This window comes from Pygoscelis adeliae, unplaced genomic scaffold, assembly GCF_000699105.1.
Source record: "Pygoscelis adeliae isolate BGI_AS28 unplaced genomic scaffold, ASM69910v1 Scaffold242, whole genome shotgun sequence".
Taxonomy (NCBI): Eukaryota; Metazoa; Chordata; class Aves; order Sphenisciformes; family Spheniscidae; genus Pygoscelis; species Pygoscelis adeliae.
In genome coordinates this window covers 4,417,034-4,431,715 of record NW_008824369.1, presented here as the reverse complement: position 1 = coordinate 4,431,715, position 14,682 = coordinate 4,417,034, and the positions used below count along the sequence as shown (strand labels likewise).

General features: G+C 40.8%; 1 protein-coding gene across 1 annotated transcript in view; it reads right to left on the bottom strand.

Moving 5' to 3' along the window:
* Positions 1-1,245: 1,245 nt before the first annotated feature.
* Positions 1,246-14,682, bottom strand: part of WIPI2 (WD repeat domain, phosphoinositide interacting 2) — a 26,196-nt gene continuing 12,759 nt past the window's right edge. The window contains exons 3-12 of the mRNA XM_009320079.1: positions 12,234-12,403; positions 10,868-10,964; positions 10,172-10,269; positions 9,621-9,713; positions 8,747-8,817; positions 7,722-7,829; positions 6,797-6,961; positions 5,688-5,795; positions 4,407-4,504; positions 1,246-3,537 (exon numbers count right to left, since the gene is read on the bottom strand). Of these exons, the coding sequence (XP_009318354.1) occupies positions 3,425-3,537; positions 4,407-4,504; positions 5,688-5,795; positions 6,797-6,961; positions 7,722-7,829; positions 8,747-8,817; positions 9,621-9,713; positions 10,172-10,269; positions 10,868-10,964; positions 12,234-12,403 (1,121 nt within the window). The 3' untranslated portion in view covers positions 1,246-3,424. The remainder of the gene's footprint in view (positions 3,538-4,406; positions 4,505-5,687; positions 5,796-6,796; positions 6,962-7,721; positions 7,830-8,746; positions 8,818-9,620; positions 9,714-10,171; positions 10,270-10,867; positions 10,965-12,233; positions 12,404-14,682) is intronic.

The following is a 14,682-nucleotide window of genomic DNA, read 5'->3' as shown; positions in this document are numbered from 1 at the left end:
CAGTGACATAAGAAGAGTCCAGAGCAGATAAAAGCTTTCTGCCTCAGAACTAGGAATACAAAGTAGGGTAAACAGACAGATGTCGAGACAGCAGCAGAGTATGTACACTCATTACCTATTTGCACATCAAGAGAAACAGCTCCGTCCCTACGGTACTCGCTGGGAACAGATCCCACTGCAATCTAAGACCTGAGTTTAGGATTCCAAGTTTCTAAGTATTCCCCCTTCCCCAGCTTTGGTTGTTTCTGTTGTCTATCTCTGCCCCCAACCCCCTACTGAGTTAAAAAGCTATGAAGAAGTGCAGCCTGTACCTAGAGACAGATGCACTGTCACAGAACAAACACTGTCCTTCCAACGAAGGTCAGTCTAAAACGAGAGGGGCTGTATAGGTGTTCCCGTATCGTTTGACTAGAAGCCCATGGCCACCGCACAGGGCTAGAGCCTCCTTGGCTTACCCTGGGGAATCCAGGGCTGTTAGACCATCAGAATAGAAGTGTTTAGACACCACCTGATCCACAGAGCGTAACAGTGCAATCATATGCTCCATATTCAGGTGAGGATGCAGCTGCAAACAGCATTTCTGGTATGTTTAAGAAAAAAAAAACAAAACCAAGACATCTTTGTCATTGGGATGAAACTCCAACCCAGAAGGCTTTTAACTTTGGTAGCATACCACAACAGGGTGGTTACTGAGGGCCTAAGGCCATCAGAGGGAAATGATATTAGTCATATTTTATCTGAGAAAAAGCTTATATACTCATGCAATGAACTTAAGACAAACTACTGTCACCACTCTTAAATACACTGTCAGTGGGGACCAGAAACCACCTGCTCCACGCTGGTCGCTAATCCCACAATATTAATACTTTTGCTCTCTAAAAAGATTTTCCAAGTTACAACAACAACAAAAAGATAGATACTTCAACTGGCTTCCAGCTTCTGCTTAAGAGTGAACCAAGCAGGGCACAGCGATTCAACAGTCAGTCTGTGGCTCAGGAGTAGGAGCATACTACAGCATATGGAAGACACAAATACAGTGAATATAGGATCTCTAACTCACCTGTGGAAGGTAAGGTGCAAAAGTTAAAGGGGTAAAATTAGTACAATAAATGTTGTCAATTTTTAGCAATAAAAGTTAGTAATTACCTTAAGGGGTATATCTTACTATGTAACATGGCCTTTGTAACACTCAAGAGTTGTAAAACTCGTGTGCTTAGCAGCCCTGTGTTGCTTATGCATGTTTACTGCTAACTCTGCTTGTGGAGTCTACACCAAGCCTCCAAGTACGTTATCAGGAATGTTACCAGCCTTAGTCTGGAGCGAGCAGACATCTGACAGCTCCTGGGCGGTTCAGTTTGCCAGCAAAGCTCACTGAGCTTATATTTACTTCAAGACTTGTATTTTACTCTGCAGTTACGAGCTCCACAGCAGAGCTGATAGCACTTGCAGTAAAAAAAGTAATTCCAGACCATAGTTGTCAGCCAGAGCTTAAAGTCAAGAGACTAAGCGAGATTTCAGCATGGCTCAGCGGTTTGATTTCAATGTGCTGGGTTCTGGAGAGGACACCGCTCCAGCCAACTACTTAGGACAGTCAAAGGTTTTCAGCGAATAAACAAGCCTGATCCCTTCTCTTCCACATGTGCTTGTGTAAGAACATCTTCCACATACACGGACTAACAGCAGCCTCACTGATACAGGCAGCTCTCTTGGCAGGGGCTACCACCATCTTCTGCACTTTTAGAGGAAGGGGAAGCCCACCTGCCCACACAGGGCTTTGGGGACAAAGACCACTGCCTGCTATTGCTTGAGAGAAGACTTGTTAACAGCACCAAATCCTAAGAGCACATCACTGTCTAGCTGTGGTAGGGAGTTCACACGTAGCTGGAGTACTCAGCTTCTGTCCTTCTCTCGAGATCTGCAATTTCCTTGTCTGTTTTTATTTTTATTCCTTTGCAAGCAGTCAGTAGAGGGAAAGGAAGCAACCCACATTGCTACACAAAAAGCAAAGCAGGCTCATTTTGGCAAAGGAAAGTAATACTCACCAAGTACTTTGCTAATCACTTGCTCACTAACTGTTACCCAAGACTTAAGAAAAGGCACGTTACAACCCTAAAAATAGCCTGCAGCACTGCTCAGCCTTGGAAAGCCCTAGCCAGGGTCAGGGCAGTTAAGGATTTATTCCAAAACTGCCAAAGAGACAACCAGTCCTTGGAGTGTATCACAAGAGGTACTCTGATGAAAGGGGAAATAAAAAAAATTAAAAAAGCAAAGCACTGTTATCCAGCAGAAGAGAACCCAGAAGAAAATTAATCTTTCAAAATCATTTATATTTACATCAGTATCTAGGAAAAAAAAATCATGAACCTTCACTATTAGAGCAGTACACTCAGCCCCAGACAGAAGAGAAGCAAGAATTGAGAGCTATGCCTTCCAGCTGAAAGTCTTAAGGCTGTTTAAAGAGTGGGGCTGCCATACTCTACAGGGACTTCCATCCAGCCTGACAGAATCCTTGCTTCGGATAATTTAAAAAAGAGTCTAAAAAAGGTTATTGCTACTCTGCCAAGGAAATAAGACAATCTACAGGAGAGAAAGAAAGTGCATTCCAAGTCTTCTCTAAAAAAAACCCTACAAGCTTATCAGCCACTATGGGCTATAGACACGCAAGTACTAAAAGGGGTACAAACAAGAGTCTCTAGCAATTCCTCCTTCCTTCTAGCTTTCTTCCTGCAGCAATTCCTTTTCTTCCCTATAAAGGCACTTTCTATATTCTATATCCTTACGCAGGGAAACACTTCCAGTTTTCCATCCCAACAAACAGAACAGTCCCACAAATACACAACATTCAGAAGGAATTTTAATTAACAAAATGGTCCAGGAAAGGGGAGGGAGAACCCAAAAAACTAGGCCATTGCATTTGAAAGGTTGCATGTCAGTCACTAGGTATGCCTGCAAGCCCATGCACAGGAAACCATTTGGACCTTTGTCAGTGCAGAACTAGTTTCAGCTTCCAGAACCACTTCTCTACTCCTTCCTTATATAAGCTAAATATTATATACATATATAAAAAAAATACAAACTTGGGTTTGTTATAAAGTGGCTTCTCTCTCTCTCCCCCTCCTATGCTTGCTTGGCACATGAACGCATGCAAAGCTAGTAGGCTCTGAGGGCTGCACAAACAGCAGGTTTTGGCAACAAAAAAACCCCCACAGCTAAAATAGATAAGCAAGATTAAAAGCCACTGAATTGAAAACCATATATTTTTCCAATTGTGTAGAATTAGAACTACAGCTACGACTTAAAACTGTAAGAGTCTGTCATCCTCTCTCCCAACTCATGTCAAAGTTCATAGCAGCATAACACGAGATTCCTCAAGAAACATCAAGCCAGTGTTCTCTGCTTCAGGAGTGAGTTCACAGGTCAAAGTTTAGTCTGTCCGAAGGATCATGGGAGGATGCTCACTGTCTTCGTCCAATCTAAGTGAGTTGGTTTCATCTTCCAGGCAAACTCCACCCACGGCACCCAGGTCATCTGTATAGGCTGGAGAAAAAGGGACAAGTAGTTGGGGAGTCAGCAGCACAAACTAAGGCTTGGATCCGAAGTGGATGATTAGAGCTGAAGTACCAGACATTACTTTCAACAGTTTTACTGCCACCCTATTTTTGCTTTTATCATGACCGTGTTTCTCCAAGCCAAGAGCAGTTCACGATCAAAAATTAAACTACTCTGCATGTGCACAACGCATACTTGTGCTTTGGGCGGGCTGATGTTTTTCTTAATCTCCACCCGTGCATTACAGCTGCAACTGCAGTATTGATGCTATACATGCAGACTGTCCTTCCTCTGCAGTTGAAGCACTGACCTGAATGCCATACAAAGATGGTAGAAGCTCCACTCGGAGAGCTGCAGCATTAACCAAATTCTCATCCTCTCAGTTTAACAGAGGAGAAAATCAGGCTAAAAGCTCGCTGTTCCCATAAAGGAATGATAGGAGCACTTATCAACCTTGTTAAAAAAAGGGTGTGTGTGTGGGGGGCTATAATTCAGATGCTTTGCATGAGGTCTGGGTGCAGAACTCCTGTATGAAGTAATTGCGTTAGGGCATCTCAAGAACCATTTGGCAAGTGCTGCAACTATCACTACAGTAATCAACCACAATTTGAGACAAAGTTCTACTCAAAGTAGCAAAGATGAGTGATCCGTCTATAGGAGGCTACTGTACACCACAAGTGCTCTTTTCCTACTGCTCACCAATGCTCCACATCACACCCGCAGTTATGAAAAGCTCAGCGTTGAAGCAGACGTGCTCACGCAGCCATTTAGAATGAAGCAATACGCAGAGGTGCTCTCTGCCCCATTTCCAGCCTTCTCCTTACCATGCCTTGTGGGTGAGGAAGGCACATATGTACCTTTAGTCACAGCGGCACTGTATGTCTGCGCTACCAACGGCCGGTCATGGGATGCAGACTCCAGGATTTCGTTGGCTGGCTCCATACTGCCATCGAGCCTACCAAGCAAGGAGAGGTTAGCTGGAGAGGTGATCCACCTGGGCATAATACAGCTTTAGTTGACAGCTACAGCAGAGTATCTCATTAGATGTGCAAGAATAATACATATACACATGCAACAGGAGGAACTTGGTCCCTCCATTCCAGAGGTCTGTCAAGAAGGCATCTGACAACACTTCATATTTAACGCTGAAGACACATCAGCGACGTGCTTGCCTGACGTGGCGTCAGAATCTAAATCCTAGCAGCTGATGCTACAAAAGACTCAAAACAAGAGCACATGATTAAAAGAAATAACCATTCCAATCAGCAACGTTACAGATTGTCTCTTGAGCTCTGTCCACAACAGAAGCAGTTGCTTCACACACATATACTAGAAAACCAGAAAACCCTCTAGTGAAGGTATTAGAGCATTTTAGAGATTAAGACCTTGATAAAAACTTCCTTCTGAGACTTCACTTCATCTACAAGTGAAACCAGAGGTCATACCTTAAAATGTTCAGATAAAGGTATGATTTTTGACCAGTATTATAGATTGACCAAAGTTGCAAACCTGAATTATCATCGTGAGTTATTGGCTTTAATTCTATGATTGATCACGTAAGTAATCCAACTATATTACCCTAGCTTTTCCTGCCAAACCTTATTAAAAAACGCCTTGTCATATTTTCCTTAAGTGTTCTACAATACTGCTACAGAACATTAGCTGGCTGACCTATATGCAAGGAAGTTTAATAAGGACACTGGCAGAGACAATACAGAAAATTTCGTAGGCCAGATTCCCCTCTGTGAAGTCAGAGTAACACCTCTTTCATCTCTAACTGCTTCATTTATTGATGAAGAGGATGGTGTCAGACGTTTCAAGTTCTTGTTTAAGTAACTCAACTCAAACTGCCAAGTAAGAGGAAACAGGATCATACAGCTAACAGCGATTGATCCTTCACTGCAATCAGACAGTGTTAAGTTTCTGCTGGTAAAGCGGTGCTTAGTGTAGAAGATACTAGGGAGGAAGGCGCAGGGGGATTCTGAAGTTACTCATTTGTGTCAGAGGTCTGGAAAAAGAGTAGTTTAAAGAAATGAGCTGTTCTAAGTTAAACCTTTGCAGAACAGAACTAAGTTTAAGAACAAACTGTATTTTGTGAAAAAATAAAATACAACAGTCCTCAGCTAATGTGGACTTACTTGTGCTGCTTCATTAGTGTGCACTCTCCTCCTTCTTGAGGGTCTAGGTTGTACATGTAGAGATATCCATCAGCAGCTCCCACCAATAAACGAGGGATCTTCTGGATTCTAGAAAGGTTTAGGGGAGAGCAACAGATTAATAAGAACTTCAGTTTCGTATCAGCACACTCTCCTCCCCTCCCATGATTTTAAGCCATTATTTTCCACGCTCTTGATTCTAGACAGGGAACATTGTTAACAGTTAGACGGAGCACCTAGGAAAGAACTGTGCATAAAAAAAAGTAAGGCATAACCACATTTTGGGGCTAATGGGATGCCACAGGAATCAAGCAACTTATATATAACGCAGTAAAACAGATTCAGAAGTCACTATCCTGTTACCAAGCTTTGTGCAACTCCAGAGACAAATATTCTAACGGGAAATATTTACTTATTTCAGAAATGTTACAAGGCTTAATTATTGCTTAAAGGGTGCTTTGAGATCAGAGAAGTGAGAGTACAGACATGAAGTCAATTTAGCATAAAAACTGTAAAACCCCCACAACTAAGTTTACTACTGCCCAGCTTATTGCTTTGGTAGCTGCCCCAAGTAGGACCTGCCTTCGGTGAAGACAGAATAAAGATTAGATTTAGTCCTCAGAATTAACTTTAACGAATACTATACTGTTTTAGGGACAAGAATAATACGAATTTGCTTTCAAAGACTTCTTTAATGGTTAGTCTAGATTGCCTAATTTTGCAATTCACTAACATAACATACAGTATCACTCCCCCTAGCACTAATGGAAGCAAATGCCATAAGCCCATGGGTCCATTCTCAACATTCTTCTTTCAAAATTAAGAGACATCTTTAAATAACACTTAAAAATAGTCTATTCTCATCCAAATATTATGCCTTTCCCTCCTCCCCTCACAGGGCTGTGAGGTGTTAGCTCTAACACATTGCTCTTAAACTGGAAGAGGCTTTGAAATGATTACAGGTGATCCATTGCTCTGCGTACTACCCGCTCCGCTGGAGATGAGGTTATGTTCTACAGTGTCAGCCTCTCCACAGCCCAACATGGCAACCCAGAGAGGTGGTGAATGCAGGCTCAATTTTTTTTACTCACGTGGCAAGTGCACAGATGTTTTTGTGCCCACAGAACGGCAGGCGGACTGTAGCAAAGGCTCTACCCTGGTTGAACATTTCTGTTACTTGAGAGGGCAGATAGCTTGTTGAGGCCATCAGCACTTTTCCAAAGTAACCCGTCCAGGTTGTAGGCTCTTCCTGAGGTCTACAAGCCATAAGAAAAAAGTGACCAACTTTGCCTTCACATTAGAGAGAAAGGTGTGTAAAAATATGTTTCAAAGTGTTTATTTTTAAAGATATTGAGCAGCTATTTGTTTCTCTTCAGAAATAACTAACACCCCTGAGGACTCTAATGCACTCCGTTTATGCTACAGGGCACAATGTGTCCTACAATACCCTCAGCCTGTTATTTAAGCATGTTTGATTGTAAACTGATACTTCTGCTTATAAAACCGCATTTCATAAGGTTCATTATACAAGCACAAGATCTACTGGAAAGTGCTACATTTCAAGATTTCATTCACCTGTTTATCACTAAGCAAATCATTGTTTCCAACAACTTCCACAGAAATGTAAGACTGTCCTCTCAAATCATAAATAGGAACGTTTTACAGCTTAGTGCCTTTTAAAGCCCTATAGGCAGATGGAAGGCATTGCTGAGATAGTTCTTCCCATATGGATGTCAGAAGAGGTGAAACACAAATGTAACTGAAAAGGTTAAAATGGCTCCACATTCCTCTGCCAAGGATGGCCAATTTCTCTTCAGCAGAAATACCTTTTCTATTCACTGTGAGAACAGTACGCAGCTCAGCTACAGCTGCTGATTCATACGTGACTTCTCATGCCCTTTACTTTACAGAAATGTTCAAAAGGAGTCTGTCCACACTTTGGAGAACTCATCCTGTTGAGAATAATCAATTTGAAAGCCTTTTCCTTGAAAAATCTAAGGCACCTCTGAAACCTACTTTTCTTTCACAGTCTCAAGTTTGAAGATATGCACCGTCTCTGTGTTACTGGATGCAGACAGAAACATGCCATCCATGCTGAAAGCCAACGAACAGATGCTCACGCACCTAGGGGAAAAAAGAGAAAGGAAAAACAACAAAGCATTATTTTTGACATTCTAGTACCGTACCAATTGGTGTAAGAAGAAAGCTAGTGTTAACTAACTCATGGGAATTGACTTAAATGAGAATATTACTTCTCCATTTTGGTAGGTAGGAGTCTTTTTGCACATTCACCACAGGAGCTCCATAATGTTCACATGAGCTGTACTGTGAGAGCTGGGAGGAACAGTGGCTGCATGGTAGACTCACCTGCTCTTCTTCTCCCGTCAGTGATTGCAGGTGACTCGCAAAGTATTTGGCTTTATTAATAATTTAGCAGATTTCTCAGTCACCACTGCTTCGCAGATAAGAAAAAAGAACATTTCCATAATAAGCATTCTGCATTCTCTGACACCTGCCTAAAGCACTTCAAGAACAAGATCCCCATTAATGATGTTCAACTCTGATGTGTACCAGATATGGGGGTCAATTAGTAACAATCTGAACTCAGTCTCACCTCTGTATAAAGTACAGTAGAACTAGAGTTACTACTACCACAAATCATAGTACCATTTCACAATGGCTATCAATGATCAAAGCACTAGAAGGATTTAGAAGAGTGAGAATATTAGATGTACTGCCTCCCATTGCCACAAGAATACAATATATCTTACAAAAGGTGACCCACTTAAAACAAGTTCCCTCACCAATAAATTTTTAAAAGGCAAGAGGGAGTACAATTCTGACAGGATTGATTTGTAGAATAGTCAAGTCCAAAGGAATGAAATTGGAAGACATTCAAGCTGAAACTGTTATAAGCGTACAGGCAGGGATGAATGAAGATGAAAACAGGCAAAAATCAGGATGCCAGCTCAACTGCAGAACATACTGGGAGATCTACCATAAGGAATGAGCTTCAGATAATTAGCCCAGCTGAACTTTACCTCTTCACTCCCCTTCGGAATTCAAAGAGTTTCTGTCCCTCTGGAATGGAAAACACTCTTATTACTGTCCCCTGTAAAGGAAAAAAAATAAATTTATCATTTCAAGTTCGTTCATTGTGTATTAGCTCTAGTGAGCAGAGTACAACTACAAGCAGCAAACCACTTTGCTGTTAACTTATTGCCGTTGATGCACACCACATACTAGCATGAAGTATTTATGGAGCTTGTTCGTAGGATGTGTTTGAAGAGTAGAGAAACAACAAGAGGTGGGAGCTACTAATGTAGAGAACAAGCTATGCATCAAGAACAGCCCTTCTTATCATATTTGATCATGAAAATGACCACACTAGACAAGTACCACAAGTACAGTCACCTGGATGTCTTTGTGCCTTTATCAGATGCCATCAGTCACCCCTTTATATTCTAAGCTTATTACGCAAAGAGCAGAGGCTTCAGACTTTCCAATGTATACAACTTAGATGGACAATTTGTCATTGTGTGCCAAAGACTGGCAAGACACTTCTCTCTATTCTGACTTTAACTGTCTTGTTTTCATTAGGAAGACAGCATCAAAACAACACAACTAATTTCTAATAAGTATCCTGCACTAAAGGGAGAAACGTTTAGAGGATTGCCCTGATTACAGCCAGATTAGAATGTGTTTATTTAAATAACCTTATTACCCAACATTTCACGGCATGGAAATTGTGTCCAATATCATTAACGGTTCTTAACTTAGATTTGCCATTATAACTGTAAGCCTTCTTTTTTTGGCACTTGCGCATGGAATTGTGCACATTTAAACTTACTTAAAACGCTTAGGAACAAATTTCATTTTTATCACTCTCGGCAAGTCAATAAAAAGCCACCTTACCTTTTCTGATGCAGTGGCAAGTTTAGTACCACTTGCATCAAATGCCAAAGCAGCCAAGGGACTATCATGAGCTGGGATCATATTAGCAGCTCTCTGCAGGAGTGAATCAATAAAATATAACCTTAGTACAGTACAGGTTAGAAGCTACACGTTTGCAGCTTAAGACTGCATATTTAAGAGCATTTGAGGCAAATATGGGTCTTACTTTATGGACAACAGCTTCAATATTTGTTTCAGTAACTGCTAAGTGAAAGTACATAAAATTATCACATTAGCACATGCATAGAGACTACAAGCAGTAGAAGGATACTTAAAAGACAATTCAAACAGAAATTACTTCGCTCCACTGATTTGCCCAACTCTACTCATCAAATCTAATATTAGCGTCTGTTATCTTCTTCACCGACGTTCTGTGAAGCCTAGCTGTTAAGAGATACCGCAAACTGACATAGAGGAACCCGAGTGTCTAGTAATTCCTCTCTGAGCAAGTTAAAGTCATTTCCAAAGTCTGCATCTTTAGAAGTGGAAACAGCATTCACAAAGATCCTTACCAGATTGATGGTGTCAAAGACTTGTACTTCTCCAATGGTTGCACTTCCTGGATAAGCCAGGTAGCAGTTATCATTGTTTATTGATAAAGCACACAACCCTAGAAGGGATGCAGAAACAGAATTAGAAAGAGGCAAATTTCAAGACTTACGCAGCAAAACTTTGTAATATTCAAACACAGAATCAGAAAGATAACTCAAGTTATCCTTGCAAGGTATGAACAGAAACAGAACAAGGATGAGTAATCTCAGAGTCAACCTGCAACATATTCAACTATTTAGCATAAGTTAAATATAAAGTAGAAAAGGAACAATACCAATAGAGCTACAACAACTGATTAAGCAGTAGAATTTCCCACGTCTGCCATGACTCCTAAAGCTTTAACCTGACAAAGCCTTTAGCTATACCAAGTGCTGACAAAATGCAGTTTGTATCGCTACTACTTCCTTCTAACATTTCAACACACCCACTCTAGGAGACTAAAATACTGGGAAGATGCAGTTTAAGGCAGAGTCTGCTATTTGGTCTCAAAAACCTCACCTGGATTAAATGGGTAGGCTTTAAGACAACACTCGTGTTTAATTGTTACCTTTATTTGCAAGTAGAATTAACAGTGCTACAGTTCCCTGTAGGAAATGTCATACATTGACACAGAATACACTTTTCAGAGTTATGCTAGCTTCTAACAACATACTTACCTGCAGGATTGGGAGGTGTCTCCCTGATTGTATGTAATACCTTCATGTCTCGTATGTTGTGTATATAAAGAGACTCTTCCAGACATACTATCAGCCTCTAGACATGGGAAAGAGGACGAAATGCCGATATCAAACTGGAGTTTGTATTAGTTTATCAATCCTAAAAAGAATTGTATCCAAAAATGCAGTAGGTACCTTCCAATAGAGAAAAGGTTGTACCTACCTGATGGGAAGAAATAAGTCTGACAGAAGATACACAAGATACACAAGCTATACCTCTTGACAAGGCTTCAACAGCGCAATGCTACACTCAGTCACTTGAACTGACCAGTGCACTTGACTGCTCTCAGCCACGCTAGTGCAAATGACTTACGCTACTAGTTTAAGTCAGCAAGCCAGAAGCCTTCATTTAAAGCTATTTAATTCTTACTCTGTACCTGCCCTTATGTATTCCGCACCCCCTCTCCCCCAAAGAGGCCAATTCACATGTGGAAATAATTTTCTGCTTTGGCTAAACAGAAAAAACATACAAGACTTTTTTTAACCATTTATAGAGACTACTACTTACTCATAATCATTTGTGAGGGGCTTTTCTTTTTTTTAAACTTTAAGTCCTTCAACATCTCATTTACACTTTCGTAGACTACATCTGCATGACTAACAAGACGTTACTCATCTAATGCTACCTCACTATGCCAGAAATCAAGTTAGCCACTGTTCCCCTTATGATTTTAAAGAGGAATCCATCTTCCCACATCTGATTTTTCGGGGGGCAGGGACAGACACTAAGAAGATTTTCTCCTTCAGATGCCATTCTCTCTACTTTGAATGAACTGGTTGAAGACAGAAGTCTGTATTTGCAGAAGAGCCTACTAATGATTTAGTAATACAGCAAACTATGCTTCCAGGTACTTAACTCAAAAAAAAAGAGTCACTGAACTGGTGAAATTTTTCATTTTTTTAAAAAAAGAATTCAGCAAGCTGTATTTAAAAACATAAGAAGTGAATAGATAACAAAGTTTAGGCCTGAACAGAAATTGTCAGTTTCACATATTTTCACATTTAGGATCACAGGATGATTCACACTGGGAAGGACCTCAGGAGTTCTCTAGTCCAACCTCCTACTCAAAGCGTGCCCAGCTTACTCAGGGCATTTTCCTAAGTAAATACATAAACAGAGAAACAAAAATACTTAACCATATATAAGTACTGAGATGCCATATAGAAGCTACAGTTGGAAAAGTACAAGTTAATTTCAAACAGCAATTCTGTCACCAAAGGAAGAGACATCAATCAGCAGACGAAGTGCCAGAATAAGATCCACAACCCCTTCCCGTGTTTTCACCCAGTCAAAATTATTACTCACCTGTCTATTGAGTTTGACAGCCAAGATGGTGTTGGAGTAACTGTAGTTGCAAATCTCTGTCCCCTTCTTAAAGTGACAAACTTTCAGCTTGCGTGGAGCTTTAAGGCTAACTATGGCCACCAGGCTACTGGAGAACAGCCTCTCCACAATGCACACATCTTCTGTGTCAGCTGAGGAATCACAATAACGAGGGAAAAATACAGAGGGAGATTTCAGGGAAGAGGAATGATGCACATCGACAGGAAATACTGTCTAAGAAAGTACAGTCTACCACCACAAACATTCTGCCACAACAGCTCAGAGTCAAGGTGGGATGCAGGACAGGTTTTTAAAGCAGAAGATCTACCCAGTAAATGCTGATTTACAAAGGTTAAAAAAACCCCCCCCCCCCCCCCCCCCCCGCAAGGTGTCATGCAATTTACACTTCAGAACAGAGCATCTACTCCCCCCTGCCCAAGATCCAACAGAAAAAAAATCCCAAAGACACAAAAAATAGCAAATCGTCAAATTCCAGAATCTTACAATCTTTTATCTCTGCAGAAATCGAGGAAAGCAAAGTTGTTTTGGTTATTTTTTTTTGTGTGTTTTTTGTTTTGTCTTTAAAGCTATACTATGCATGGAAGCGTTTTTGATAATGTGAGTTTCTGCACACCTCTCCATGAAGAAAGGAAGGTTATTGTACTCAAAGAAGCTGGTAAACTCATTTGTTATAAGACTGCTTCAGCCACTGATTAGGTTTTGTGGTTGGGGTTTTTGTGTGTGTGTGTGTCCCCATCTTTTACCTGACAGTCCCTAAAAACATTCTGTACAGGAATCACCAAAGCCCAGCATGTATGCACAACCACAAAACAGCATTACTTTTGTCGTGTGTTCTACTATGGAAGCACTGGAGGCAAAGGAGGAACACAAGTCACCATTCAAAATGTGGGGAAGATAGCAGGAGGGAGGAGAGTCCAGGATCTCTGGCAAAGAAGCACTTTCAGAGCATTTGATTATAGTACAGTATTGGACCAAGCTGGTAGGAGTCCAAGTCCCACCACCAGTTAGCCTGGCATGTGTGCTTCCCGCTCCCAGCCCCTGAAGCTCCCCTCCAAAAGCCCCAGAGACATAGCGGACATAGTTTTCACACCAGGAGAAAGCTGGAGAGAGTTTTACCACCCTCTGCAGCTCTCTCTCAGCTACCGGCTACATCTGCCCTTCCATTACAGAACTGAATCAAGACAAGCAACTTGATCCATCGAAACAACCAAACTTTTCAGAAGTCAATATCTGGATTAGCTCAATGCTTAACACATTCCAAACCATAAAACCACCAGTAAAAAAAAAAGCTTATTTCTGAAGGCTTCTGTTTTGGTCAAGAGACACATTAAATAATTGGCAGTGTTCTCATCACCAATGACAGAAATTCCCTGAAAAAAGTTCTGTCCAACATTCTCAGCATATGACAATTTCATCACTGTGTGACATGTCTGCTTTGAAAGTGCTTTTTCTGGGCAGTTATTTCAAGAAAAAGAACAGAAAATATTTAATGTTCTACATTCTTTTGAGAGAAATAGCCTCCTTATGGAAAAGGAGCAGGTTTATACTAAGCATTTTCAGTATTCTGTGCAACATGATTGACTTTTATCTAAATCTCCTATTTAATACGGTACTTTTCCGGAGAAGACAAAACAGCTCACAGAGGCTTTGAAAATTCAATTTCCTCACTTCTACAACAGGGATAATGCATTTTAGCAATGACTTTGTTTTCAAGGAATTGTTCTCCATTTTCCTGATGCCACACACCACACATGAAAAAGAAATACAAAAATCAATTTCAATAAATTTATGCACAGGTTTTTTCAAATTTTTATTTTATGCACATTTTTTCAAAATTTCAAATTTTATGCACGTATTTATTTCAAATGCAGAGGTCCACGTTCCTTGAACCACACTAGTAACATAAAAGATTCTCAAATATTTTACAGTACAGGTTATCAGCTTTCCATCTAAGCCTGGAGTCCTTCACAATAATGGCATCCGTTTGCAAGAGTCAGAAGAGCAGCGCAGAGAGACCAAAAAACAGTCTGACTGCTCCCTGCTCCTGGGCGAGCACAGCTTTTTTTCCCCGTTCAGGGGAAACGGTGTTAAAACACAGCTTCTGGGATTTGTTACTTTCCCAGGCAGGCAGGAGAACTGGTATTTCAGAGGAGGAAAACCAGCAGAGATTCAGATGGAGGAAGTGCTGTCCTATGTTGCACCGACGGGAAGTGTAGGCAGCAGGGAAGAGCACTAGCAAGAACTAAGCATTCACAGACAGAAGAAAAAACTTTCAACAAGGAAAATGCTTAAAAGGTACAGAGAATCCTTCAGTCTCACCATAAAAAGACTTACTATAATACAGACAGCTACCTTTACAGAAAGGCTTTGTGATGGGCTTTTAATTAAATTCACTTGAAAAATACAGGAT